General features: G+C 39.0%; 1 protein-coding gene across 1 annotated transcript in view; it reads left to right on the plus strand.

The window, feature by feature from the left end:
• The first annotated feature begins 866 nt into the window (after window positions 1-866).
• TBX19 (T-box transcription factor 19) overlaps window positions 867-27,151 on the plus strand; it is a 36,890-nt gene continuing 10,605 nt past the window's right edge. Inside the window, exons 1-3 of the mRNA XM_036755486.1 lie at window positions 867-1,063; window positions 21,293-21,557; window positions 24,867-25,001. Of these exons, the coding sequence (XP_036611381.1) occupies window positions 867-1,063; window positions 21,293-21,557; window positions 24,867-25,001 (597 nt within the window). The remainder of the gene's footprint in view (window positions 1,064-21,292; window positions 21,558-24,866; window positions 25,002-27,151) is intronic.

Genomic DNA, 27,151 nt, shown 5'->3' on the forward strand with positions numbered 1-27,151 from the left:
ATAAAGAGATAGTTTTAGGAAGGAGAAAGCAGCAATAACTATAGAGATCAGGAAAGACTTGCGGTAGGAGGTGGCAACTGCCCTGAGCCTGGAAAAAAGCTAAGAAATGAACATGCCGAGGGTGGGAGGGTCTGCAGACATACATGGTAGAAATATATGAGGCACGAAGGTAGGAGATGGAATGTGAAGTATGGGGGATTGCAAGGATGCCAGTTTATCTGGCACATGAAAGACTAATGTAAAATAAATCTGGAAAGGCAGGCTGGCATCAGACAGTGAGGAGCTGGTATTTTTATCTTAGGAGCAATAGGGAGTAATTGAAGATTTTTAAGGAGGAGAGTGACACCATCAATTCTATGCTTTAGGAGGATTATTTTGGCATCAATTCCTCCAAAGGCCTGACTTCTTTAAACTTTGTTGCACATAGGTGCCACATGCCAGTAGGCTTACACAAACATAATTTTCCTATATTGTTTCAATCTGGGCCGGGAACAATTTTCATTAATGGAAAAATGGTCCTCAAACATACCGATTAGCCCTCTTCAGGTACAAGAAGATAAAAGCCTGATAATTTGAATGGAGTACTCTTCTTAAATGTCTACTCTATCTGTGGCAGCCAATGGGAACGTCAGGCTCTCTCCCACCTGATCCAATGAGTAATTAAGAGAGTTAAAAAAACCCCGAACCCTTAACATGCTAGTGGTGTATTCTGCGGACTTTGAGGGGCATCAGACAAGGAGATCAAGACAAGAGCAAGGGGCACAACCTGACCAGCTGCTTCAGCTTGGGCTTGATTAGCAGGGGAAGGTGAGCAAGGAGTGGAGGTGTTAGGCAGCCCAAAGAAGTTGGTGAAGAGCAAAGCCACCATGAGCGACCAGGGTTGTAAGGATGCCAGTGACTGCACAGTTTCCCGCCTGCTCAATGTGGTGGAAAGTGAGCTCCAGGCAGGGAGGGAGAAAGGGGACCCCACAGAAAAGCAGCTTCAGATAATCCTGGAGGATGCAGCCCTTTGGCAGAGATTCAAGGAAGTCACTAATGAAATGATCGTGACCAAGAATGGCAGGTGAGTTGATCCTCTGCCTTGTCCCGGCTGAGCTGGGAATTAAAATATACCTTGAATATTGAACAGGATGCATGCAGCCTTTCAAATAGAAACAGCGTGTGAGCTGATTAAACACGGTCATGAGAACTGTATCAAAGTGTCCCCCTTCACCCTTGCGTCCCCCCCTCCAGCCCCAGGCTAACATAATTAATTTCTCAGGAAGCATTATAGAAACCTGGGAGAAGACAGTAGTCTGAGTAGTCACCTGTTTGAGCTGGGTTGGGTAGGTTTGGGGAAATTGGACAGGATCGTTTATGTTTGAAAGAATATTATTCACAGCCCTGGGCAAATTGCTGGGAATCTTAGGAAAAAACCCAACAACTATTCATTTACAATACATTCTCAGCAGCCAGTAATGTTCTCTGGTTGAGAGAGTTGACTTGGCGTAAGTTGGAAGTCAACTTGGTTTTGAATCTGAAATGTTATTGTCTGAGCAAGGAGAGCTTGTTAGAATTTTCTGACTTCCTAAGAATGGAAAGCAAAGAATAAGAGGAGTTACCCCTATATCTACTTCTCCTGTGTGTTTGAGGTAAGTGTTCATTGGAGTTACTTTGGAGGGTGTGTGGTCTTCGAGAGGGCATGGTTCTTGTAACATTTGGCCAAATTCTAAAAAGGTAACAAAATTGGAAATGATCTTTATTGGGGGGGGTCCAAGAAAGACCGGTCCTTATAGGGGATTTCAAGTGAGAATAAGAAGCTTTCACCCCCTGGAGATGAAAACATTATGAAGGGAAATAACTAGCTTGTTCAAATAGCAAAATTGACATCCATTATTTTAGCTGATGACCCATGGGTGTACCTATGGACTGAAGAGCCTCAGACATTAGGAAGCATCTGGATCTGTGGTCAGAACTTGAGAGAGACAGAGAGAGAGAGACAGAGAGAGAGACAGAGAGACAGAGAGAGACAGAGACAAAAAGAGACAGAGGCAGAGAGACAAAGAGAGACAGAGAGACAGAGAGGTAGTGTTGGCTAACAGAGAAAAATTAAAAATAAAATGAAAAATAACTAAATACCCGATAGGCTGCTTTTCCTTGAGTGAGACACCTACATTTTTGGCTTTTGCTTTATATCATATGTATATGTATGTATGTATGTATGTATGTATGTATGTTTATTTATGTAGGTACTTGTGTATATGTACACATGGAAGAAAATGGTTTCTTGTGCCCTAGTGGAATTTTGGAACTCAAATATTATATATGACATGAAGGTATTTCCTAAGGGAAAGGAATGAGCCACCTTTGCCATTGGGGATAATGTAATCAGGGCAGAAGGAACAACAGTCAGGTGTTTCATGTTGTATTTTTGCTCTCTGTACATGGTTAGAAACTTTCCTGACCTTCTTCTCTCACATAACTATGGGATTATTTTAAACATTTGCATTGATTTTAATAGGCTCTTTGCCTCTTTGTTGATCTGTGTTCATACACTGTGTTCGCTGCCTCAGACATTTACTAGCTGTGTGTTTCTGGGTAAATCTCTTGATATTTTTCAAGCCTCAGTTTCCTGATCTGTAAAATACAAGGTTATGAGGATCAAGTAAGATTAATAAATGTAACTTTTTGTTTTCCCTTATTGGAAAGAAATGGAAGTCTCTTTTTTAACCTGGGAGGTTCTTATTCTAATGGTGTAGACCCCTGCCCTTCCCCTCCCCCAGGTATTATATATAGAGTGTGATAAAAATTACGAATATTATCTTTTGACCTTCACACCATCCCTGTGAGGTTGTCATTCAAATAATGATGATTATGACGATGATGGCAACTAGCGTTTATGTAGCGCTTTAAGGTTCGCAAAATGCTTTACAAATATTTTTTATCCTTATTTATCAGTCTAGTTTTACATACGAGGAAACTGAGACTCAGAGACATTTGAATGATGACCAAAGTTCCACAGGCGATCCAAGATTTCAAATCCTAGTCTTTTAATTCTGAATATTTCTGGGGCACCTACACTGCCTGGGTCTCACAGAGAGAAAGAAGTGTTAGTTCATACGTTTCAGTAGAGAATGAATAAAGACATTTCATAAACTACTTAAAATAATTTAGATGTTAAATTCTGTACTGGCATAACCTTTTCTATTGGTCTATATGTCAGCAGGTCTCTGGCCGGTCTGTTTTCTTGTGGCCTCTGATCTTTTTTTCTCCCTCCTATCACTCTCTGTCTCTCTCTCTGTCTCTGTGTCTCTGTCTCTGTATCTCTCTCTCTCTCTCTCTCTCTCTCTCTCTCTCTCTCTCTCTCTCACTCTCTCTCTCTCTCTCTTTCCTTTCAGGTCAGGGTTTTGGTAGCCAGGACCTGGATTAGATGGGTTCCTGTGGCCTTTTCTATCAATGACGATTTATATGGTTCCTTACACATAGCTAGCATTTATATAGCACTTCGAGGTTTGTTGTTGTCGAGTTGTCTCGGTCATGTTTGCCTCTTCGTGACCTCATTTGTGTTTTTCTTGGCAAAGATACTGGAGCGTTTTGCCATTTCCTTCTCTAGCTCATTTTACAGATGAGGAAACTGAGGCAAACAGGGTGAAGTGACTTGCCCGGGGTCACCCAGCTAGGAAGTATCTGAGGCCGGATTTCAACTCAGGAAGACAAATCTTCCTGCTTCCCTGCCCAGCGCTTTATTCATTGTATCACCTAGCCACCCTTCAGGTTTGCAAGTCACTTTTAATCCCCATAATAAGCCTGGGAGGTAGGTGCTATTATTATCCCCAATTTTTGGATGAGGAAACTGAGGCTAAAGGCAGTTAAGTGACTTGCCCAGGATTATACAGTTCATAAGTGTTTGAAGTTGAATTTGAATTTAGAGTCTTCCTGACTCCCGAGGAAAGGGGAAAAGAATCAACTTCAGGCACCTAGGTGGCTCAGTGGATAGAGTGCCGGACCTGTGCTCAGGAAGACCAGAGTTCAGATATGGCCTTAGATACTGGCTGGGTAACTCTGGGCAAGTCACTTAATCTCTGTCTCAGTTTCCTCATGTGTAAAATGGGGGAAATGATAGGACCTCCCATGCAGGGCTGCTGTGAGGATCAAACGAGTCAATATTTATAAAATGCTTCCAAAGCCTTGAAATGCTATGTAAAGGCTACTTATTGTTGTCATTACTATTTTCTTACAGATGACCTTTTTGAGTCATGAATGGGCACAGTTTGATTCCATAGTGAAAAAAAGTAGTTTTGTTATAAGGGTCAATTTGACTCAGAGACTGAAAGAGTCAAACTTTGCTGTTCCTGGGCTATCGGTTTCTAATCCCAGATTTGAATTCCTTGGCAATTTACTTTACTCTTTCATATGTGTTTTCTCACTTGCTAAAATGTGATAATTTCAGTTTTACACTACAAGATGTAAGGAATGGAATAGGGATAGGGACTGGGCCTGTAATTGAATTAGTTTAGGTAATTCCCAAGCGGGCAAACATAACCTTCCCATGCAGACTGGCACCTTCTCTAAATTTGTAGTCTTGGAGAGTTGCTTAGAGTACTGGGAAGTTAAATGACTAGCCCGGCGTGTATTTCAGAAGCAGCACTTGAACCCAAGTCTTCCTGGCTTGGAGGCAGTCTCTTTAACCACAATGATGATTCTTTTTTCTATGAGGAATATAAACTGCTTGGCAAATGAAAGAAAACAGCTCCTTGGTATAGAGGGAAGAGCACTGGTTTCAGAGATGGAGGAGCTGGGCCAGAGTCCTGGTTTTAGTTTGTGGCCCTAAGCAAGTCACTCACCTTACCAAGTGCCATTTTCCTCACCTGTCAAATGGATGAAGTCATATTTGTACTCCCTCCTTCCTTCTAGATGTTGTTGGAATGAAGGGGCTTGTCAACCTTGAAGTATTATGTAAAGATGAATAAAGCTATGTTGCACATATTTTCTTACATGTAGGATTTAGAGTGGTTCTTCTGAATTGCAGATGTAGTCCTTCAAGCAAGTGAGAAAGGGAAACAAATAGAATAGAAATGATTCTGGTTAAAGGGAATGCTATATCCTTTGAAATACCTGATTTCTCGGCATAAAGGTACATAAAAGGGTTCAAATGGCCCAACAAAAGGTTGGGACAAATATTTTAAGATCTAAATTAGCCTCTTTATTTTAATGTTTATTTTTAATCTTTATTTTTGGAAAATTTTGAGTTCCAAATTTCTTTCCACTCCTCCCCCACCCATTGATAAGCAATATATCAGTAACACATATGAAGTCATGCAAAATATATTTCCATTTTAGCCATGTTGCCAATAAAATAAAAAAACAAGAAACATAAAGAAAGTGAAAAAAAAATCGTTTTCAACCTGCACTTGGAGTTTGTCAGTTGGCTCTGGGGGTGAATAACATTATTCATCATGGGTCCTTTGGAATTATCTTGGGTCACTGTCTTGTGTCCAACTCTCTGTGACCCCATCTGCGGTGTTCTTGGTTAAGATACTGGAATGGTTTGCCAGTTCCTTCTCCAGCCCATTTTACAGATGAAGCAAACAGTGACTTGCCCAGGGTCACACAGTTAGTAAGTGTCTGAGGCCAGATTTGAACTCATCTTCCTGACTCCAGGCCCAGTATTCTATCCAGTGTGCCACCTCACTGCTTGATCATAGTAGCTAAGTCTTTCACAATTGATCATTGTCACAATATTGCTTTTACTGAAAATTAGACATTTTATAACAGGGTTCCACCATTCCATGGGCTGCCCAAGGCAAATTGTTAATTGAATTCGATCCAATTCAAAAAACATTTATTAAACTTCTACTCTGTGAGAGGGAGCTGTGACCTGTTGGAGAGAGAGTAAGTCTCCCAGTTCTCATGGACAGTTTGAAAAAAAGAATATTGTGGCTTTTCCTTTAAGTGTGGTGCAGTTTGATTGGCTCCAGAGAAAATTCATAAATGGAACTGCAAGAATAGAAGGTAGGATAACAAGTATTTATATAGCTCTTTAAAGTTTGCAAAGCACTTTACAAATATTATCTCATTTGATTCTCACTATGACCTTGTGAGGTAGTTGCTATTATGATCATCTCTATTTTACAGATGAGGATACAGACAGAGGCCAAGTGATTTTCTCAGGTAATAGACAATAAATGTCTGAGGATGGATTTGAGCTCAGTCTTTCCAGTTCCAGCCCAGCACTTTCTCTACTTTGCCACCTAGTGGTCTTAGGTTGTTACTTAACCTAAGGTTACGTGGAGTAAGAAATAATACTCCAGCCCAAATCTTTTTTGAATTCGAAGTCCAGTGCTCTTCACTATCAATATTCTTTTTTATTTCAATTTTATTTCATTTTCTATTTCAAATTCTTTCCTTCCCCTATCCCCCACTTCCTGAGAAGGCAAGAAAAATGAAATCCATTACCAACATGTATATAGATGTGAAACAAATTTCTACACTAGTCTTTTTTTTTTAAGAAAAGCAAGAAAAAAAGAAATAGAAGAAAATATGCTTCCATCTGTACTCTGAGTCCATTAGTTCTCTTTCTGAAGGTGGATGGCAAGTTTCATCACGAGTTTTTTGGAATTGTGGTTGATCATCATGTTAATCAGAGTTACCAATTCTCCCAAAGTTGTTTATTTTTACAATATTGCCTTTACATTGTTCTCCTGATTCTGCTTATTTCATTTTGCCTCAGCTAATACAAGTCTTCTAGTTTTTTCGAAAACCATCCCCTTCATCATTTTTTAGAGCACAGCTTTTCAGAGTATTCGATCATACTCATATACTATAACTTGTTCAGTCATTCTCCAGTTGATGGACATCTCAGTTTCCAAATCTTTGCTACCATATGCTATATTAGTTGTGTGACCTTGTACAATTCACTTAACTTTTCTCAGCCCTGGTTTCCTCAATAGCAAAGTGAAGATAAGAATAGCACCTACCTTGCAGGGCTGTTGTGAGGATCAAATGAAAATATTTGTAAAAAGCACTTTGCACAGTGCCTGATACATAGTAGGCACTAGAAATGCTTATTGTCTTCTTCCCCCCACCCCCCTTGCCCCCACCATGGGAACTGAGGGTTTAAATGATTTGCCTAGAGCAACACAGCCACTCAGAGACTTGTCTTGAACCTAGATCTTCCTGATACCAAGGCCTCCTTTCTATAGTTTTCTAGTTTCTTCTCACATAGTAGGTACTTTATAAATGCTTCTCATTAAACCCATCTCATAGTAATGAATAAAAACACTCTATAAATATTTTTGTACATATGGGCCCTTTCTGTCTTTAATCTCTTCGGGTTGTAGACTTAGTAGTGATATTGTTGGGTCAAGTGGTATTTAAAGTTTAATAACTTTTGGGGCATAGTTCTAAATTGTTGCCCTTGGTTCCACCGACAATGTATTGGTGTGCCTATTTCTCACATCCTGCTCAGCATTTGTCATTTTAATTTTTTGTAGTCTTAGCCAATCTGATGGGTGTGAGGTGGCACCCCAGAGTTGTTTTAATTTGCATTTCCTCTAATCATTAGTGATTTAGAGCATTTTTTTCATATAGCTATTGATTGTTCTGATTTCCTCCTCTGAAAATTGCCTATTCATATCCTTTGACCAATTTTTGATCAATTGGGGAATGGCTCGTAGTCTTATAAATTTGACTCAGTTCTCTATATGTTTTAGGAATGAGACCTTTATTAGAAAAAAAAACCAAATAACTTATTGCAAGGATATTTTCCTATTTCTTGCTTTTCTTCTAATTGTATCTGTATTAGTTTTGTTTGTGCAAAAACTTTTTAATTTTATGTAATCAAAATTATCCATTTTACCTACTGTGAACCTCTCTATTGTTTGGTCATGAGCTCTTCCCCTATCCATAGATTTGATGTGCAATTTCTCCCAGACTCCACTAGTTACTCTTTATGTCTTTTTTTTTTTTTACTCTTTATGCCTTAATAATGTAACCATTTTAAAGCTTATCTTGGTATATGGTGCGAGATGCTGTATGTCTGGTTTCTACTTTGCATTTTCCCAACAGTTTTTGACAAATAGTGAGTTCTTATACCAATAGCTGGGATCTTTGGGTTTATCAAACACTATGTTACTGTGTTCATTGCTTCTGTACAATGTGTACCTAATCTGTTCCACTGATCAACCTCTCTGTTTCTTACCCAATCCCAAATTGTTTTGGTAATTACAGCTTTGTAGTATATAGTTTGAGGTCTGGTACTACTGAGCCTTCTTCCTTCCCATTTTTTTAATTGATTCTCTTGATATTCTTGACCTTTTGTTCTTCCAGATAAATTTTGTTATTATTTTTTCTAGCTGTATAAAGTAATTCTTTTGTAATTTTGTTTGGTATGGGACTCAATAAATAAATTAATTTAGGTAGTATTGTCATTTTTTATATTGTTTTGGGTCACCCATTAGTAATGAATAGTATCCATTAATAAAGAATATTTCTTCAATTATTTAGATCTGCACTTGTATGAAGAATATTTTGTAATTGTGTCCACATAGTTCCTATGTGTGTCTTGGCAGTTAGACACCCAAATATTTTATATTATCTGTAGTTATTTTAAATAGAATTTCTGCTTCTATCTCTTCTTGCTGGGTTTTGTTAGTAACATGCAGAAATTTTGACTACTTGTATGAGTTTATTTTATATCCTCAAATGTTGCTGAAGTTGTTTCAATTACCTTCTTAGCTGATTCTCTAAGGTTCTCTAAGTAAATCATCATATCATCTGCAAAAGAGTGATAGTTTTGTTTCCTTATTGTCTATGCTTATTTCTTCAGTATCTTTTTCTTATCTTATTGCTATAGCTAGCATTTCTAGCACAATATTGAATAATAATAATAGATGTACATTTCAAACACTTGACTCTGTTAGCATCTGGTAAAATTGCCATCTTCCCTGATCTTCCTTCATTGGACCCTCAGGGAAGCTTTACTGCTCTTCATGTGTCTGCCAGTAAAGAGAGTGTCAAGGGTTTTGGCACCTTCCCAACCAACCTACCACAAGTGTAGGCCAGGCATCATCCTCTTCAAGGTACAAACCTCATTGAGGAAGCAGCGTAGGATTTTAGTACTTGAGTTGGAGGTTAGCCAGCGTATTGAGATGAATTCTCAGAAATGATGCCAGGGAAGGTGAAGTTCAGTAACCTCAAACATTTTGGGAGCTCCGTTTCATACTAAGCCTGAGAGTTGGTCCCTTAAAGGCACCAGGCCAGCACAGAAAAGCCTACAACCTTTGCAAATACTAAACCCCAGTATTCTTTAGAGGTCCTGTGTATAAGTTGGGACTAAAGTAGCTCATTATCCAACATTTGGAGACAGGAAGAATAAAATATGGTATATTAAATGGAAGGTAACCTGATAGTGTTGTAGAAATATGGCACATAGAAGGAAATAGAAGACTATACAGTGTGATCGAAGTACAATTAAAAAAGATGTGTGTATTATATATGTGTATAAATATAATAATGTATATACTTATGACAACTCTGTATAGGCACATACTTGAATATGTACATATGCATGAATATATGTGTATATTTATATGTGTATATTCCTGTCTATCTATCTATCTATCTATCTGTCTGTCTGTCTGTCTGTCTGTCTATCTATCTATCTATCTATCTATCTATCTATCTATCTATCTATCTATCTAGCTATCTAGCTATCTATCTATCTATCTATCTATCTATCTATCTATCTATCTATCTATCTATCTATCTACTTATGTAACCCTTGGCTTAAAGTGACTCTCATGCATGGAACTCTCCTCATTGGTATTCATCTACTGATCACTCAGTGCTCTGTGCCTGAATGAGGGATAGAATTGGTGAAAGTGTGAGAGAAGAAAGATATTAGTCCTCTGGCTTCCAGCTTTGAGAGAGAAGTCATGCTGTTCTAGACTCTCTTCAGGTCCCTTCGGAGAAGGACTCTGGGAAGAAACTGAGATGATCGAGGTGCTGGCTCTTCTGCCATTGTGTACCAGGCATTGTGCTAAATATTGGGGATACAAAGAAAGACAAAAATGGTCCCTGCCCTTGAGAAACTTACAATCTAATGGGGGAGACAACAGATAAACAGCTATGTACTGACAAGATATCTGCAGGAAAACTTAAGATAGATCTAGAAGGGGAAATATAACAAAAGCTTTTTTTTTTTAAAGAAAAACTTGTTTTTTAACTTATTTGGATCTATCTTGTTAAAGGTAAAGGATTTTATATACTGCTTTGCTCCTTATTTTGTATAGTTATTTGATTATTTTGTTAATATTAGTGGCTATTAAGTTTATAATAAAAAGGTAGTTCGTTGTAGACCTGGGCCATGTGAGTTCCTTGGCCATAAAACACACTGGTGCCTGGAGAGAATTTGAATATAGGATTTTATTCCCAATTTGTGTTCTCTTTGTGTGAATTAGAAACAATGAGGTTTGCCCTATTTTTCCCCTGCTGCTGTGAGCCTCTGGATTTCATGAAGAATTTTAGGATAGTGTTGACAATGAGTCCACCAAGGAAGAAAATGCCTTTTGATTTGATTTTGAAAATATTCTCTTTTTCTTCTACCATTGAGGAGGTACACTTGTCCTCCTACCCTTCTGCTACAACTGGGTGGATGAGATTAATGGGAGGAAGGGAGGCTTTTCGATAGCTCTGATCTTGGGACAGATTTTAGATGAAATTTCTATTTCTCACAGGTTGCCTTTCTCAGGCATCAATCTGAGTGCTCTGGGTAAGAAGAAAAAGAATACATGTAGAAGAGTTCAAGTTCTGTTATGTGAAGAGTTACTTAATCTTTCCTTTTCTCATTTAATTAGGGTGGTTTGAAGCTCAGAGATGATGTATCCCTAGCACCTTTCAATTTGCTATATTTCATCTTTGTCCATTCATTCAGTCTTTACTGAGCAGCTAGAACAGTGTTCAGCAGTACCATATTAGGGATTGGGGGAGTTCTAGGAAAAAAATGTAACTAGGATGGAGTGAGGGAGGCTTTGCCCAGGGTGCCAAATTTTGAGGGTTCTGACAGCTCTTGAAATCCTTCAGCAACATAGAAGTAGGAGAGTTTAGGACCTAATTATCATGAAGAATTATCTAAAACAGGAAGATATTAAATGACCTGCTTCTTCTCCCAGTGGCTTCCATGCTGGCCTAATCTGAACATGCTTCCCCAAGGGTCTCCCATATAGAAGCATCATGTTGTCCCAGTTTAAACATATGATTTGTAGCATACTTCATACTACTTGCCTGGGTGTGACTTGTGTTCCCCTGGTCACAAAAATTGCATGTTAAAGTCTCTGGGAGGCAGTGGGGTATAGTGCAAATAATGTTGACTAGGTTCGAAAGACCTGGATTTAAAATCCATCTCTATTACTTATTACCTGTGTGACCTTGGGCAAGTAACTTAAGCTCCCTGGGCCTCAGTCTCTTCAGCTGGGTTGGATTAGATGCAATCTGATTTCCCCTCAGATCTCTCTGAGATCCCTTATAGCTCTCTATATATGCCGTTATCAACTATTTACAAGTCAACAAGCATTTATTAAGTATTTCTTACAAGAGAAGTCATTTCAGAAGTCTTTTCTTTCAAGAAACTTCCTGTCCATTTGGAAAAAGAGTTGTACACACTCCCATCCTCTATTCCTCCGATTTCACACCTATATCATTCTTCTTCTTTTTTTTTTTTTGGTTTGTTGAGGCAATCAGGGTTAAGTGACTTGTCCAGGGTCACACAGCTAGTAAATGTCTGAGGCAGGATTTGAACTCAGGTCCTCCTGACTCTAAAGCTGTTATTCCATCCACTGCACCACCAACCTTCCCCCTATATCATTCTTAATCAATCTACAAGATCTTGTTCAAATGATAGCTTCTCTATGAAGCCTTTTCTGGGTCTCTTAGTCAGAAATGATCTGTCCCTCCTCTGAACTTGTTAAAAGCTAGTACTGATGAAGCCCAGACAAGGGCTGGCTTAGGTCCAAGGGAATGATGTAAAAATACTATTCGATGATATTTGCAATTAGCTCGTTAACTTTATCTTTAGAAATGCATAGCCTTAGTTTAAGAATGCAATATTAGAAGCATGTTATTTCAAGGATACAGCATGGATGGAAGTAATGGGGTCCTAGGTACCTGGCATTCACCAGACATGAGTAGGAGGAAACAAAAAGACCCCAGGAATGCAGAACCAGAGGAGAAGACCAGGCCAAGATATTCAGAGGATGGACTGGATCACTGATGTTCAGGTGTACGAAGACAGTTACGAGGACAACACAGGATAAACCCCTCCCTTACCTCTTCCCTCCCAATGGAGCTTGGACTATTTGTGAAAGGTTATGCAAATCATAGTAAAAAAAAAACAGAGATATAACAGGATGGAGGTGACATTTGGGAGAAGTGAAGGAGGAACGACCCTAGAATGCATCAGGGGAGTTGGCATAGTCAGGAAGTCCTGAATTCAAATCTTGAAGCAGACACTTATTAGGTGTGTAACTCTGGGCAAGTCTCTTAACTTCTTAACCTCAGCCTCAGTTTCTTCATCTGTACAATGGGGAATAATAAATAGTATATATCTCATAGGATTTCTATGAGGAACAAATGAGATAATATTTGTGACTATGAATATTGGCTATTATAATTATTAATGATGATTATGAGGTTCTGTGTCCAAAGGGGAAGTTAGATTTAACTTTTTAATGCTTATAAAGCCTTCAGCCACAGTTATGGAGATTTAATAAAGTATGTGGGCAATTCCAGATTTTTTTCTGAATTATTCTCTGATCCTGCCACCTGCCCATGGAGTAATCAGAATTACTGTAGCACCATGCATCTTTACCACACTTTCACAATCTACTGTAGCTAGGTGATGCAGTGGGTGGAGCTCTAGACATAGAGTCAGGATGATGTGAATTCAAATCCACCCTCACATGCTTACTAGATGTGTGACCCTAAGCAAGTCACTTAACCTCTGTTTCCTCAACTGTGAAATGGGGATAATAAGAGCACCTAACTCCCAGGGTTTATTTAAAGATAAAAAAAGATATTTGTAAAGCACTTTGCAAATCTTAAAGTATTATATCTGCCAGCCAATAAACATTTAAGTGCAGTGTGCTAATCATTGGGGATGCAAAAAGAATCAAAAGACAGTCTCTGACCTCGAGGAGCTCATGATCTATGGGGGAGATAACAAATAAATGAGTATGTACAAAGAAGCTATATGAGGGATTAATAGGAAATAATTAAGAGAGAGAAAGTGCTAGAATTAAAAGAGGTTTGGGAAAGGCCCCTTGTAGAAGATGGGATTTTATTTGGGACTTAAAGGAAGCCAGGGAAGCCAGGAGGCAGAGATGAGGAAGGAGGGCATTCCAGGCATGCGACAACCAGAGAAAATGCCCAGAGCCAAGAGATGGAATGCCTTGTTCATGGAATAATTATACAAATACTGGGTGTTATTATGAATACTATCCATTAGTTATTCATGATTGTGGTTTTAATTTATATAGTACTTCACAATTTAAAGATTTTAAAAAACATGTATGACATGAAACTAAGTATAAGTTGCAAAAATGGTGCTAAACTGTTTTGGTAAGGGAAGTTCCTGACTGGGAGCTCTCTACACCCATGAACTCACAAGTCCAGTAAGTAAAAAAAAATACATATATAAATATATGTGTATACATATGGATATATACACATATATGTATATGTTGGTTATTTCAGTTGTGTCCAACTCTTTGTGACCCCATTTGGGATTTTCTTGGCAAAGATACTGGAGTGGTTTACCATTTCCTTCTCCAGCTCATTTTACAGATGAGGAAACTGAGGCAAACAGGGTTAGGTGACTTGCCCAGGGTCATATAGCTAGTAAGTATCTGAGGCCAGATTTGAACTCAGGAAATTGAGTCTTCCTGATTTCAAGCCCAGTGCTCTATCCACTGTGCCATCTATTTTCTCTCTTTCCTGCCTCCTCCCCTTCCTCTCTCCCTCCCTCCCTCCCTCCTTCTCCCTCTCTCTACACACATACATACACACATGATGTGTATATATGTATATATGATGTATGCATGCATATACATGAATAAAATTCCCATTATCATTATAGGTAATTTTATATATGTTCGTATACATTTTTATATATGTATATTTATTACATATGTATGTTTATATAATTTAATGTGTATTTATACATACATATATATATATATATATATATACACATTTCCTCATTATCATTGTAGATATTTTTCTGATGATTGAATCAAGTTCTATATCCATAGCCTTTCAAAAAGAGATTGGTCTGATATGTCACTCAGGATAAAAGAGGCAAATAAAGTATGGTCATTGTTCTAATTATCACATACAACTGAATGGGCTTCCCATTGAATTATTCCTTGAAGCAGAATTGAGAGCTAACTCAACTGAATTTTGGAAGCTATACAGGACTTTCCCTGATCCTAGCTTCTTCAGTGTTGTTAAAGGTGACCCCTAAAACCTCAGTATTCTCCCAGTGAAGCTATCATGGAACATTAGGATTTTATAGCAGTCCTATTTGCAGGAGGCTAAAAAGGTCACGGAAAGATACGTGGTGAGCATGTGTAGACTGTAGTGTGTTGCCAACTAAGACTTGTGAAGGAGAAGGAGCGTGATTAGGAAAAAGAGGTGGCCTGGTCATGCTGCAAGAGTGGGCCACTGGTAATAGTGAAATAGCCGGAGATTCAGAGCAAAATTTCCAGCATATTGGGCGCATCCTCTTTAGAGGACTAATGAAGGGACAGAGACAAGGATTTCACAGGATGAGAAGGTGTGGATGGGCTGCCATTTGTGCCAGTGGACTCCTTATTGGACTTACCATTTTACAGGTGAGGAAACTGAGGCTCACAGAGATTGGGACTTAAAAAGTTACCCATTTTAATAAATATCAGAGTGTGCTCTACAGTCCCTGGTACAAAGTAGATGCTTAAAAAAAGTTTGCCTTGAATTGACTTCTGACTTCATCTAGAAGTCATCCCCTTACTCCATGCTCTCTCTACACATACACACATGTATATATGTACATGTGTATGTATATAGCATGTCTTTTAAAAATGGATTTTTTTATTGGTATTTTAAATTTTTTACTTTGCCTTTATTTACCCTGTGCCTTTCGCCTTCTTCTGCCTAGAGATCCATCCCTTATAACAAAGACTTTGGGAAAGAAAAAAATGTGAAAAATATTTAGCAAAATAATTTGATATATTGAACAAAATCTGACATTATATATATTGTTCCACACCTGTGGACTTCTCATCTCCACACAGGAGTTGGGGGGAGCATAAGATGCTGCGTATTCTCCCCTACTAGGCTATTGTCTCTGCGAGGGTAGGATCTGTGTTGTCTTCTTCTTTGGCGACAAGGATCCACATTGAGCAATATGGTGATAGAATCTTAGAGTTTGGGAGGGACCTTAGAAATCACATAGTTCAATTGTGCGCAGTAACAGCAATATCGTAAGATGATCAGCTATGAATGACTTAGCCATTCTCAGCAGTACGATGATCTGAGACATTTCTGAAGGACTTGTGATGAAAAATGTTGTCCATCTCCAGAGAAAGAACTGATGGAGTCTGAATGCAGATGGAAGAATCCTTTTTTAAAACTTTCTTTATTTTTCTTGTTTTTTCCTCTGTGTTTTCTTTCACAACATGACTAATATGGAAATATGTTTTGCATGACTGTGCATGTATAAACTATATCAAATTGCTTGCCTTCTCAGTGAGGGGAGAAGGGAGGGAGGGAATAAATTGGAACTCAAAGTTTTTTAAAAAAGAATGTAAAATTATTTCTACATGTAATTGGGGAAAATAAAATATTATCATACTGGAAATAAAACAAAATTTTAAAAGAATATACAAACATGTCTATACATCTCTCTTGCTATATCATATAGTTCAGACTCCTATCCAATGTAAGAATCCCTTCTATAACATTCCTGAAAAAATGATCATTTAGTCTTTACCACACATGGGGTATAGGGCCATCAGCAGTCATCTTGATTTATGTCTCTGGAGGAGAGACAGCTGATAACTTTGCACAGCCTCATTTAAATCCAGTTCACTTGCAAGTCAAGACATCACCTTCCTGATGTCGCTGGTACTCTCCAAGAGCGAAAGGTGAACAACAACAAAACCAACAACCACAACAATGTGGGGCCCACTACCTACAGTGGCAACCCACCTCTCTGTTGGACAACTCCATTTGTTGGAAAATTCCTCTTTATATTGAGCAAAAATCTGTCTTCATTTTCTGTCCAGTCATCCTAATTTCGTCCTCTAGATGAGTAGGGTCAAACTCAAATACAAATGGACCCTCTATGGGCTGCATGTTGACTTAGTATTGACCGCAACCTTACCTATGTTGCATTTTTCTTTATTTTGTTAAACCTTTCCCGATTATATTTTAATCTGGTGTGGGCCACATTCAGGAAGTGGCCTGCTGGCCATGAGTTTGACACTTCTGCTCTAGAGCTAAATAGAGTAAGTCAAAACCATCTTTCACTGGATAGTCATTCAACTACTTAAAGATAGTGATTATGTTCCTCCTTAGTCTTTTCTTTTCTGGAATAATTAGTTGTGAGGACGTTGAAGGACATATCTGAAGGAGGGATAGATTGAAAAGGTGTGGGAAAAGATCTTGGGCCTCATTAGTGTTGAATTAAGGCAATCAAGTCCATTTCATCGACTTATTTGCTTGCTTTCCCATCTATATATATCTCTTGTGAGAATATTCTATAAACTCAGGTAGGGTATCTTTGCTAAGGGAACAGGCATGATTTTGAAAATGGTATTTTCCAGTAGATCACATCTTTACCATTACACAATCGATAGAAAGATTTGGAGCATACAATGTCCTTACTGTCCTTATTATTTGTTGAACATTTAAAAAAAAGTATTTGATTTGGTAAGGCAAAATGCTGCCTAAAAAAGTCTCCTCCAGAAAGGTGTCTCCCTTGTATCCGTGAACGTTATTCAAGATTCTTTGAAGGAAATAGTAACAGTGATAACCCTGCTTAACTCTGGAGGCATCATCTTGAGGTAGATATGTCTTTCCTGGGTCTCCTCCAAGTGCTGCCCGTTCTGCATATGTGTGAGGTCAGTCCTGCTCACCTGAGTGCATCCCTGTTGATTCATTTGTGTCTTCACAGAGAAAAATTTTCTAAACACAAAGTTGTTTTTATAATCATAATGAGAAGTGGGAATAGGAGAGGAAACTTTCAGGTTCTTATGTTAAACCTTCCCTATAGATTACTAATGTTGGATTTCTCTTTCAAGTTCAATATAGATCTCAGGTTTCTAAATGAGATCCTTCTCTGGGACTTCTCCTCTTCCTCCATTGGGTATGTATACAGTGATCCAAATGGCTTAGGCTGTTCCTCTCTATTTCCACAATATCATACACCATAGACCAGCTTTTACTTGTCTCAGTTTGGACCACTATATAATTGTGAGGTGGCATTATAACAATTTAGAAAATTGTGACAAGAACGTGAAGTCATCGGCTCTAATAAGCCTTTAGCTTTAAACAAATATAACCGACCCTTGTGTCAGAGGCTCCTTTCTGACATGAGTACACTTTGGGGATCTCTAATTTCTCTGGCTTATTTCCCTGCCCAGGGGGATGTCAGTGTCTGCCCCTCGTCTATGTGTAGTCAAAAACTCCCCTTACAAGCACTCAGGTTCATAAAACTCAAAGCAAGGAAAAATCTTATTTACTATTAAAAAGGACTCAAGTCTGAACCATAAAGAGTTGATACCTTCCCACTGGAATATTTTTGCATCCAGATATGTGTGTGTGTGTATATATATATATATATATATATTGTAACCTACTGAACTACTCTGGGTGAAACTTTAACAAGGGGAGAAGATGCAGATTGCTCCTTCACATTGGTCCTACCCTCCAAGACTCATTCGTCTATGCCAGGTTGCTTCCTGGAAGGTCACTCCGGGCATTACTGGTGGCATTCCATTCTCTTCCTCTGAAAGCTTCTCTCACAGTCTGGCTCCAATGTCTCTTTCTAGCCTCATTGTACAATACTTCCCTTCACATATTTTATAAAAAGTCCAAAGTGTTTTTCTTGCTGCTTCTCACTCAGGGCACTCCACCGTTCATATTTGTTCCTTTCCTGTTCCTTCATGCCTAGAACATGCCAGTGAGTAATATGCTGGATGGGAATTTGGAATATTCAGCCTCTTAGGTCCTTTCCAATTGAATACCCAATCACTTTGATTCTAAGAGAGAGAACAGAAATTTGACAAAGTCCACCTCAAGGAACTTCGGATAGTGAGTCAAAGATTGAGAGTCATCTCTGTGGATGTTGCCAGTGCTGTTGGGGACTCACTCTTAAGTATGGTCTTATGTACATTTCAGTAGAGTAGGCTTCCACAATTGGCACTGCAATTCAGTTTAATGAACACTGAGTACTAGTCACTGAGGGTGAAGGTGAAGTTGTTTTTCATTCATATCTGACTCTTCTTGACCCCTTTTGGGGGCAAAGATACTAGAGTGGCTTACCATTTCCTTTTCCAGCTCATTTTACAGATGAGGAAACTGAGGCAATTGGAGTTAAGTGACTTGCCCAGGGTCACACAGCTAGTAAATGTCTGAGGCTGGATTTGAACTCAGAAAGTTGAGTTTTCCTGACTTCAGGCCCAGTGACCTATAGTAAGGGACGTAAGACCAATTTAGTTCCTTTCAACAAACATGCCAAGCATCATGCGTGCAATATGGGTGAGAAGTTATCAAAATGAGTAGGATAGTCCTTTTAGGATACAAGTACTAAAATCCATAGCTATGCCAGTAGGCCCCATACCCTAGTATCTCCTCACTGGGTGAAAATCTAGAGGCAGGAGAAGGAATACTGAATTTGGCATGAAAGATCTGGGTCTGAATTCCAACTCCATCAATTACTTCCTTGGACAAGTTACTTTACCTGTCTAGGACTCAAATTTCCTCATCTGTAAAAAACTGAGAGGTTTAGTCAGAGGACATCTAAGGGTTTTCCCAACCTACGATCCAAAGTATATGCTCCCTACCCCTCTTTTCCATCTTGGTAAGCTTTTTTGTGATCAAGACTCACTTCATGGCATTTTTTCAATGACACTTGGCAACATTTTTGGCACCTCCTCAGGACTGATTTAGACCATGTAATATCTGAGGACTTAGATATTTATCTCTTGGGCACTCTGCTATTGCAAAGGATTCAAAAGACAACAAGAGAAACTTCTCTAGCATTTAAAAAGCTCCATTTTTTTCCCCACGTAAATTTCAAACTACTGCATATAGCTAAGTATCAGATCTAAATGATTTCATCCTTAAGGGGCAGCTAGGTGGTGCCATAGTGCATAGAACACTGGGTCTGGTGTCAGAAAGGCTTGATATCAAATCTGGTCTCAGATGCTTCCTAGATATGTGACCTGGCCAAGTCACTTAACCCCTGTCTGCCTCAGTCTCCTCTTCTGTAAAGTGGGGATAATAATAGCACCTTCCCTGCAGGGTTGTTGTGAAGATCAAATGAAATGATGATTGTAAAACACTAAGCATAGTGCCTGGCACCTAGTGAATGCTATGCATAATTACTATTATGGCCAGTAAATGTAGCCAAGAGTGGTAGCTAGGCAGAAGGTTTGGCCTTAAAGTCATGAAGACTGGGGCCATTTGCATTTGGCTGTGTGACACCAGGCAAGTGACAACTTCTCCTTGCCCTAGGCAGCTGTCCAAGTTTCAGACAAATTGCCATTCTGCATTAGTGGAAGGAATTTGCACACTGGAAGTTTTCTGCAATGAGAAAAATCACAAGTTGAGTCTAAAAAAAAAAAGAGAAAATTGGTCAAGTGCATCGTGACTTTATGTATACTATTTGTTAGAGCTGCATAAGAAGTTACTTTACATGCTATATTTCTCTTTTCTTTCTTACTTTCCTCCTCTTTGTTTATGTTGTTATAGTTATTCTGTGAGCCCATCATTCTCATGTTATTTAGGGAAATTACTTTTTTTGCAAGATTTTTTATTTGACCTGATATTGTTCATTTTTTGGGTCAAATTCACTTTCTTTGCTGCTGTATTTGCTTTCTCAGCTTATAGCCAATATGCCTTTTATATTTCCTGAATTCAGTTCTTAGTTTGTAATGTTACATCTTCTTGTTATTTTCTAAATGCAAAATAAGTTGTTGGTGTTGGTGGTTGTTGAGTTGTGTCCGACTCTCTTGGAGTGGTTTGCCATTTCCTTTTCTAGCTCATTTTACAGATGAGGAAACTGAGACAAAGAGGGTTATGTGATTTTCCCAGAGTGAGTTACAAAGCTACAAAGTGTCTGAGGTCAGATTTGAGCTCTGGTCTTTCTGATTCCAGGCTCTCATTCTATCTGCTATACCACCTAGTTACCTTAAAAACAAATAGTATAAATGACTTATTTTTATATCTTAAAATATTATTAAAATTTTAATAGACCAGCAAGTAAAATAACAGAACAAGAAGCTCATTTTTTCATTGAAAAAACACCATTAGCAGTTTAAAAGAAATATATTTTTTAGCTTGATTCCACGGTTTTAAAAACAAAAAAAAATGTGTAGACCCTCCCCAAAGACATGATACCAGAGTATATCATGTTGCTAGAACTTCTGACTTAAGGCAGTATGATGTGGGAATGAGCATGGTTTAAGAAATCACAGCTCTGGGTTCTAGTCCCAGCTTTGCCCTTGGTTAGTGGTGTGACTATGAGCAAGTTCCCAACCTTTCCATTTCCCCATCTTTAAAATGAGTGGGTTGAGTTAGGTCAGAGATCTGATCAGGACAATCGATAGCTATATGAAAAAATGCTCTAAATCACTGATGATTAGAGGAAGTACAGATTAAAACAACTCTGAGGTACCACCTCACACCCATCAGCTTGGCTAAGATTACAAAAAATGAAAATGACAACTGCTGAGCAGGATGTGGGGAATAGGTACACGAATGCATTTAGCATAGTTTTCCCAACTGTGGCCAGAGCCAGATTAAAACGTAATTGGGAAAAAGTTAACGAAAAACGTAAAAATGCAACAAAACAAAGATAATATTATTTTAAAACTAAGTAAACATGGGGTTGCAGGGATCCTTACGTAGGGTTTCGTGGTCCCTATTTCTATTTGAGTTTGATACCACTGGACTAGATTTCCTCCAACGTTCCTTCCAGCTCTAAATCTATGATCTATGAATCTATTAAGTTCCTTCTTTCTCTAACATCTTATGCTTCTCTGTTCTCTTGAAGACGCATGTTTCCTGTCTTGAAGATCAGTGTAACTGGGCTGGATCCCAATGCCATGTACTCCTTCCTGTTAGACTTCACCCCGACTGACAGTCACCGGTGGAAATACGTCAATGGCGAATGGGTGCCAGCCGGCAAACCAGAGGCCTCCAACCACAGCTGCGTCTATATCCACCCAGATTCTCCCAACTTTGGTGCCCACTGGATGAAAGCCCCCATCTCCTTCAGCAAAGTGAAGCTTACCAACAAACTCAACGGAGGTGGGCAGGTAGGACTGAAAGAGTCACCAATCAAGAAATATCAAGGGTGCATTTAGGCAATTAGAGGGACCCTCACCGGGCTCTTATTCCGCAGAAGCCAATTATTCCCTGGAGTCCAAATGTAAACAGGAATAAACAGCTCTTAATTGGTGCTTTCAGATTTTAATGGACTTTCAGATGTTAAGAGAGTGAGAGAGAGGGGTGTAGTGCAGTAGTTTACTTAATCATGGCTGCCTTTTCATAGTTTTGTCTTGTGTACCAAGGCTTTTATACAGGACTTCAGATGAGGGGGAAAACATTGTTTGTGAGTATTAGAGTTTTGTTATGCCTCTTGTTTTTTGTATAAGTGGCATGTTGGCAATACGTAAGTACCTTAATAAAAAGCCACCCTTGAATGAAATAATTACAGCCTCCACTTTGGATAATTATCAATAGAATATTCAATCAGCTTTGGTTTTTAGAAGAAGAAAAGGAAAAAAAAACCCTAAACAAAACATCCCTAAATCAGGAATGTTCTCTTTGAGGCTATCAAAGTGCTAGAAGCAGATTTGTGTGTGTCTGTGTTTGAAAAGTGACTGAACAACGTCAGGGACATGAGGACTATGTCATCTATTAGCGATAAAGAGTCCTGACCCGAGATTATAGTATCTGGGGCGAAGATACAATAAAACATAATGGGGACAAGTTGGTGGCAGTAGAAAGACCTTAGACCACTGTGCATAAAGCAGTGGGCAGGTATGCGTGCACTCACACATACACGTACTAGGGTGTATGTGCGTACGGGGGAGACATAGAGAGTCTCAGGGAGTAGGCTACCTATCCGGTGGGCAGAAACCCTGAAGTACTGCTTCGAGGCCACCATGGGAGGTTGACTGGGAGCAGGGGAGGAAGCAGAGTATAGTTATTGTGTTGGGAAGAAAAGAAGGGTACCGTCTGGTAGCCGCCTAATTTAATGGATTATTCTTATTCTCCAGGTGTTAAACTCAGTTGTTTCTACAGGCTAAAAGGAGAACAAGTTCTATCAGCACCTTCTGAATTTTGGTACCGTGGGACAGAGTCCCAGTTGTCCTATCTGAGTTATGGCTCCTTCTTTTCAGGAGGAAAGCCATCCTAGTTGTTAGCATCCTTTCTCTTTCTCTCCTCTAATTACATTTAATTGTGTCTTTTATTTTCTCACTCTCGATAGAAAGTAAGCTCTCTCCTACAGGTTAGAGACTACGATTTTTTGTCTTCATTTCCTCATCATTTTGATAGAGATCAATAACCAAGAGATTAATAATCTTTCTTTTTTTTAGTTTTCTAGCACAAAATGATTAATATGGAAATGTTTTATCTGATTGCACATATATAACCTATATCAGATTGCTTACCATCTCCAGGAGGGAGGGAGGGAGGGAAAGAATTTGGAACTCAAAACTTAAAACAACAATAAAAGAATGTCAAAAATTGTTTTTACATGTAATTTAGAAAATAATATATTATTTAAAAATTAATTAAAATTTAAAATGTTTTAAAATTTAAAAAAAATTAATAAATGTTGAATCTAGTTTGATTCAATTCACTCTAGTTGAACTCTTCCCCTCCTTTCCAAACACTTTACAAACGTGGGAAAATGAGGTTCAGGAGGGCTAATTGCTTTGCTAAAGGTTTTGAGCCAATAAGTGGCAGAGGTCAGACTTATATCTAGGTCTCCTGACTCCCATTCTAGTATACTGTTTTCCTCCAGCTCCATTATTTTCCTGACCACCAAAAATAGGTGTGTAAGTGTAAGAGTGTGTGTGTGTGTGTGTGTGTGTGGTTCTTGTGGTTCAGTAGAAAAATGATGAATTTTGAGTTTAGGGTCCAAATTCCAGATCTTTTATTTATGAGCTTTGCGACTTTAGGCAAGTCACCTCTGTTTCCTTAGCTGTAACATAAAGGGGGTTAGACTAGATGACTTTTAAGGTCCTTTCCAGCCCTGAATCTTTTTTTTTAATTAATTTATTTGGTTTTAGTTTTCAACCTTCATTTCCATTAGATTTTAAGTTCTAAATTTTCTCTCCTTCCCTTCCCTCCCCCTCCTCCCTAAGATGGAGTGCAATCTGATATAGGCTGTACATATACATTCATTTTAAACATATTTTCACATTAGCCAGCCCTGAATCTCTGCTTCTATTTTCTTAAACACTGATTTCCCAGAATGTAACAGGTAAGTATAAGGAATAGGTGTAGTGGACCAAGATTTAATAATAATGTTCAATATTAATAAAGTATGCTTCAATTCAACTCAACAAGCATCAATTAGGCAGCCACTGCATACAAGGCATTGTGCCAACAAAAGATAAAAAATGAAATTATTGCTGACCCCAAAGGGAGGGAACGAGCATTTATATAGCACCCACTGCATGCCAGGTGCTTTATAAATGTCAGTTCATTTGATCCTCACAACCACCCTGGGAGGCTGGTGCTATTATGATCTTCATTTTACCATGGAGGAAACTGAAGCAAAGAGAAGTAAATGACTTATGTAGGGTCACACAGCTAGTAGCTGAGGCCAGATGTGAAGCTAGCTCTTCCTGAACTGAGGCCATTGTACCACCTAGCTGTCTTCAGCCTCAAGGTGGTAAAAGTCTGACTCTTAGCCCCAGTGATTTTCTTCCAATCGTGCTACAAAATAAACGTGAACCTTTAACCAAGGAAACACATTTATTAATCACTTATTATGTAATGATAATAACTAGTATTTATATAGTATTACCTACTGTGTGCCAGGTACTATGCTAAGTGCTTTACAAATATGATCTATTTTGATCCTCACAACAACCCTGTGAGGTAGGTGCTCTTATGATCCCTAGTTTATGCTTGAGGAAACTGAGGCAGACAGAAGTTAATTGCTCGAGGCCAGATTTGAAATCAGGTCTTCCTCACTTTAACCCCAATGCTCTGGCCACCGTATCACTTAGCTGCCATCCAAAAACTGAAAAAATAAGAGAAATGAAGAGCCTGACTTTCTCCTTGTATGAGGAAAGCAGGCATAGTAAAAAAACAAGTGAAATCAACCTTCCTTGTACCTCTCCTTAAAATTGCCTGAAAAGACCAGTTATTTGCAAGGCTATTTTAATTATTAATTGCTGTGAGGGAAATGCAGCTGAGCACAAGTGAGACCTTCACCACTAGTGGCTTTGAATGAAAACTCCCTTCTCAACCTACTGCAATGGCCAATTGCTATTGGTGAAGGGTATGAATGATCCAAGGGAAGTTCCTTGCTTGTTTATAGCTCTTACTTTCCTGTTTATCTTTTTTGGCCCTCTTTTTCTCTCTTTCTTTTTCTCTAACAGATAATGCTGAACTCTCTGCATAAATACGAACCCCAGGTTCACGTTGTTCGAGTTGGCAGTACCCACCGGATGGTGATGAATTGCTCCTTTCCTGAAACTCAGTTCATAGCTGTGACTGCCTATCAGAATGAGGAGGTAGGTGGATTCAGTCTGGATCCCTTTTCTTTACTTGGTGGCCCCTAGTGGTGATGCTACATCATGGGGCAAAGGCACCTCTATGTTCACAAAGGCTATGGAAGCTAAAGATAAGCTGGGAAGCATTTGAGTACAGGCTGAGGACTAGCCTAGTCAAATGAGGAAAAGCTCATCATCAGAAGATTGGCCACAGATGATGACTTTTTCACCATGACTGTCTACATAAGGCTTGAGATTTGTGTCTGTGGAGGAAGTGCCCACACCTAGGAGATCACAAGTCCTTGAATCAACAGAGTAAGCAGGCTTCTAAAATGACAGTATTTCTCGATCATGCTCCAAAGCTTTTCCTTTCCTTTTGATCTGTTGATCAAAGTCAACCTCCATTAGTGATCATATTTGTAAGTCATATTGCATAGTAATTTTTTGGCCCCTGAAGCTTAGGAACTAAGTACAGAGATGAGGAATGGGGAATCTAGATGTGAGTGCTTCTCATTCCAGTTCAGTGACTATTTGATTTCAAGATAGGCCCTTGATTTCTGGGCTTCTCAAGGAACACACATGCTCTAGGTCCCTTCCAAGTCTTTAGCTTCCTAGAGGACATGGGTCTTAACTAAACCCATCCCCAGCCTGGGCATCAGCCTGGTCTCAATTAAATTCATAATACATTTGTTAGATACAGTGTAGAGGAGGGGTCTGTAATCTTTTCTTGTGTCCCAGATCCCTTTAGCAAGCAGACTGGAGAGACCTATTCATCTCTCTTCAGAATAGTGTCTTTAAGTACAAAAATAAAATATTTAGGATTACAAAGGACACCAATTGTATTGAAATGCAGATATCAAAATATTTTAATAAAACGAGTTCAGAGATTTGAGATTAAGAAACCGTGGTGTAAAGGCCCGGCCTGTGTCTGTCATCTTGCAAGATTTAAAGGCAACATGGTCCCTGTTTTCATTGTTCAATGTCCCGCTAGTGCTGATCTTTTATCCGCACAACAGTTACTGTCCTCTGGGTGTTTTTCAGTCTATTATGTAATCACTTCTCTACTCAGTCAAACCCAAGCAATTGCTGAGCTCCAAGCAGGGACAAATTAGCAGGAGGTAAAAGGAAAATGAAGAGCTACCAAAACATCTGCCCAGTGTTCACACCTCTCTGACTCTGGAGGTATTTTAAGTAGTGGTTATTATGATTGAAAATAATTTGAATAATCATATGCCTCAGTGAGTGAATAATAGAAAGAAAGTAATGATCTAGTTCCCAGAGCAGGGTTTATTAGCTCTATCTATACCATCTACCTGCCTTCTGTCACTGTCCATCCCAAACTCATATGGGAAGCAAGGCTTCCTTCCTTCCTTCCTGTCTTCCTTCCTCTTTCTTTGTTTCTTTGTTTCTTTCTTTCTCTCCTTCCTTCCTTCCCTCTCTCCCTCCCTCCTTTCCTCCTTCCTTCCTTCCTTCCTTCCTTCCTTCCTTCCTTCCTTCCTTCCTTCCTTCCTTCCTTCCTTTCTTTTTCCTGGAATTCATATGCATTCAGTAAATTAGGAAGTCAAGCATTCTCTATTCTCTGTTGTGTTTGCCAATCATATCTGCCAATACTTCCCCTCCTTGTACCATTAAGGTAACAGTTATGAGTCACTTCACAACAAAAAATCACGAGGTCAGCAGCATCACAAGTGCCTTTAGTTTACACATCATGACAAATTCTTTGTTCTGGGATGGTGAGCCAGGAGTTGCATAATGTGGTACTGCCCCCTCTCTTCTCATGCACACTCTGCAGAAGGACTTTGAAAGTAGATGTATGTATATTTCTATCTGCCTGTCCTTGGGGTTTCCTGATTTTGTGAGTCCTACTTCCTAAAAGCAGTGGCCTGGTAGTCAGGAGATGAGGTTTCCGATCTTGACTCTGTCATTAGCCATCTGTGTGAACTCCCATGGCATCACAGATTTAGAGGTAGAAGGTCTTTAGAAATTATCTAGTCTAGCAGTTCTTAAAGTGTAGTGTGGAGATGCCCTGGGGTCCCCAACACCTTTTCAGTGGGTCTATGAGGTCAAAACTCTTTTCAAAATAATATATTTTCATTTCTAATGTGGTAAACATCAACAGATATAAACTTCTTGGGGGAGGATCCTCAATAAATTTTAAGGGTGGAACGGGG

This window comes from Trichosurus vulpecula, chromosome 4, assembly GCF_011100635.1.
Source record: "Trichosurus vulpecula isolate mTriVul1 chromosome 4, mTriVul1.pri, whole genome shotgun sequence".
NCBI lineage: Eukaryota > Metazoa > Chordata > Mammalia > Diprotodontia > Phalangeridae > Trichosurus > Trichosurus vulpecula.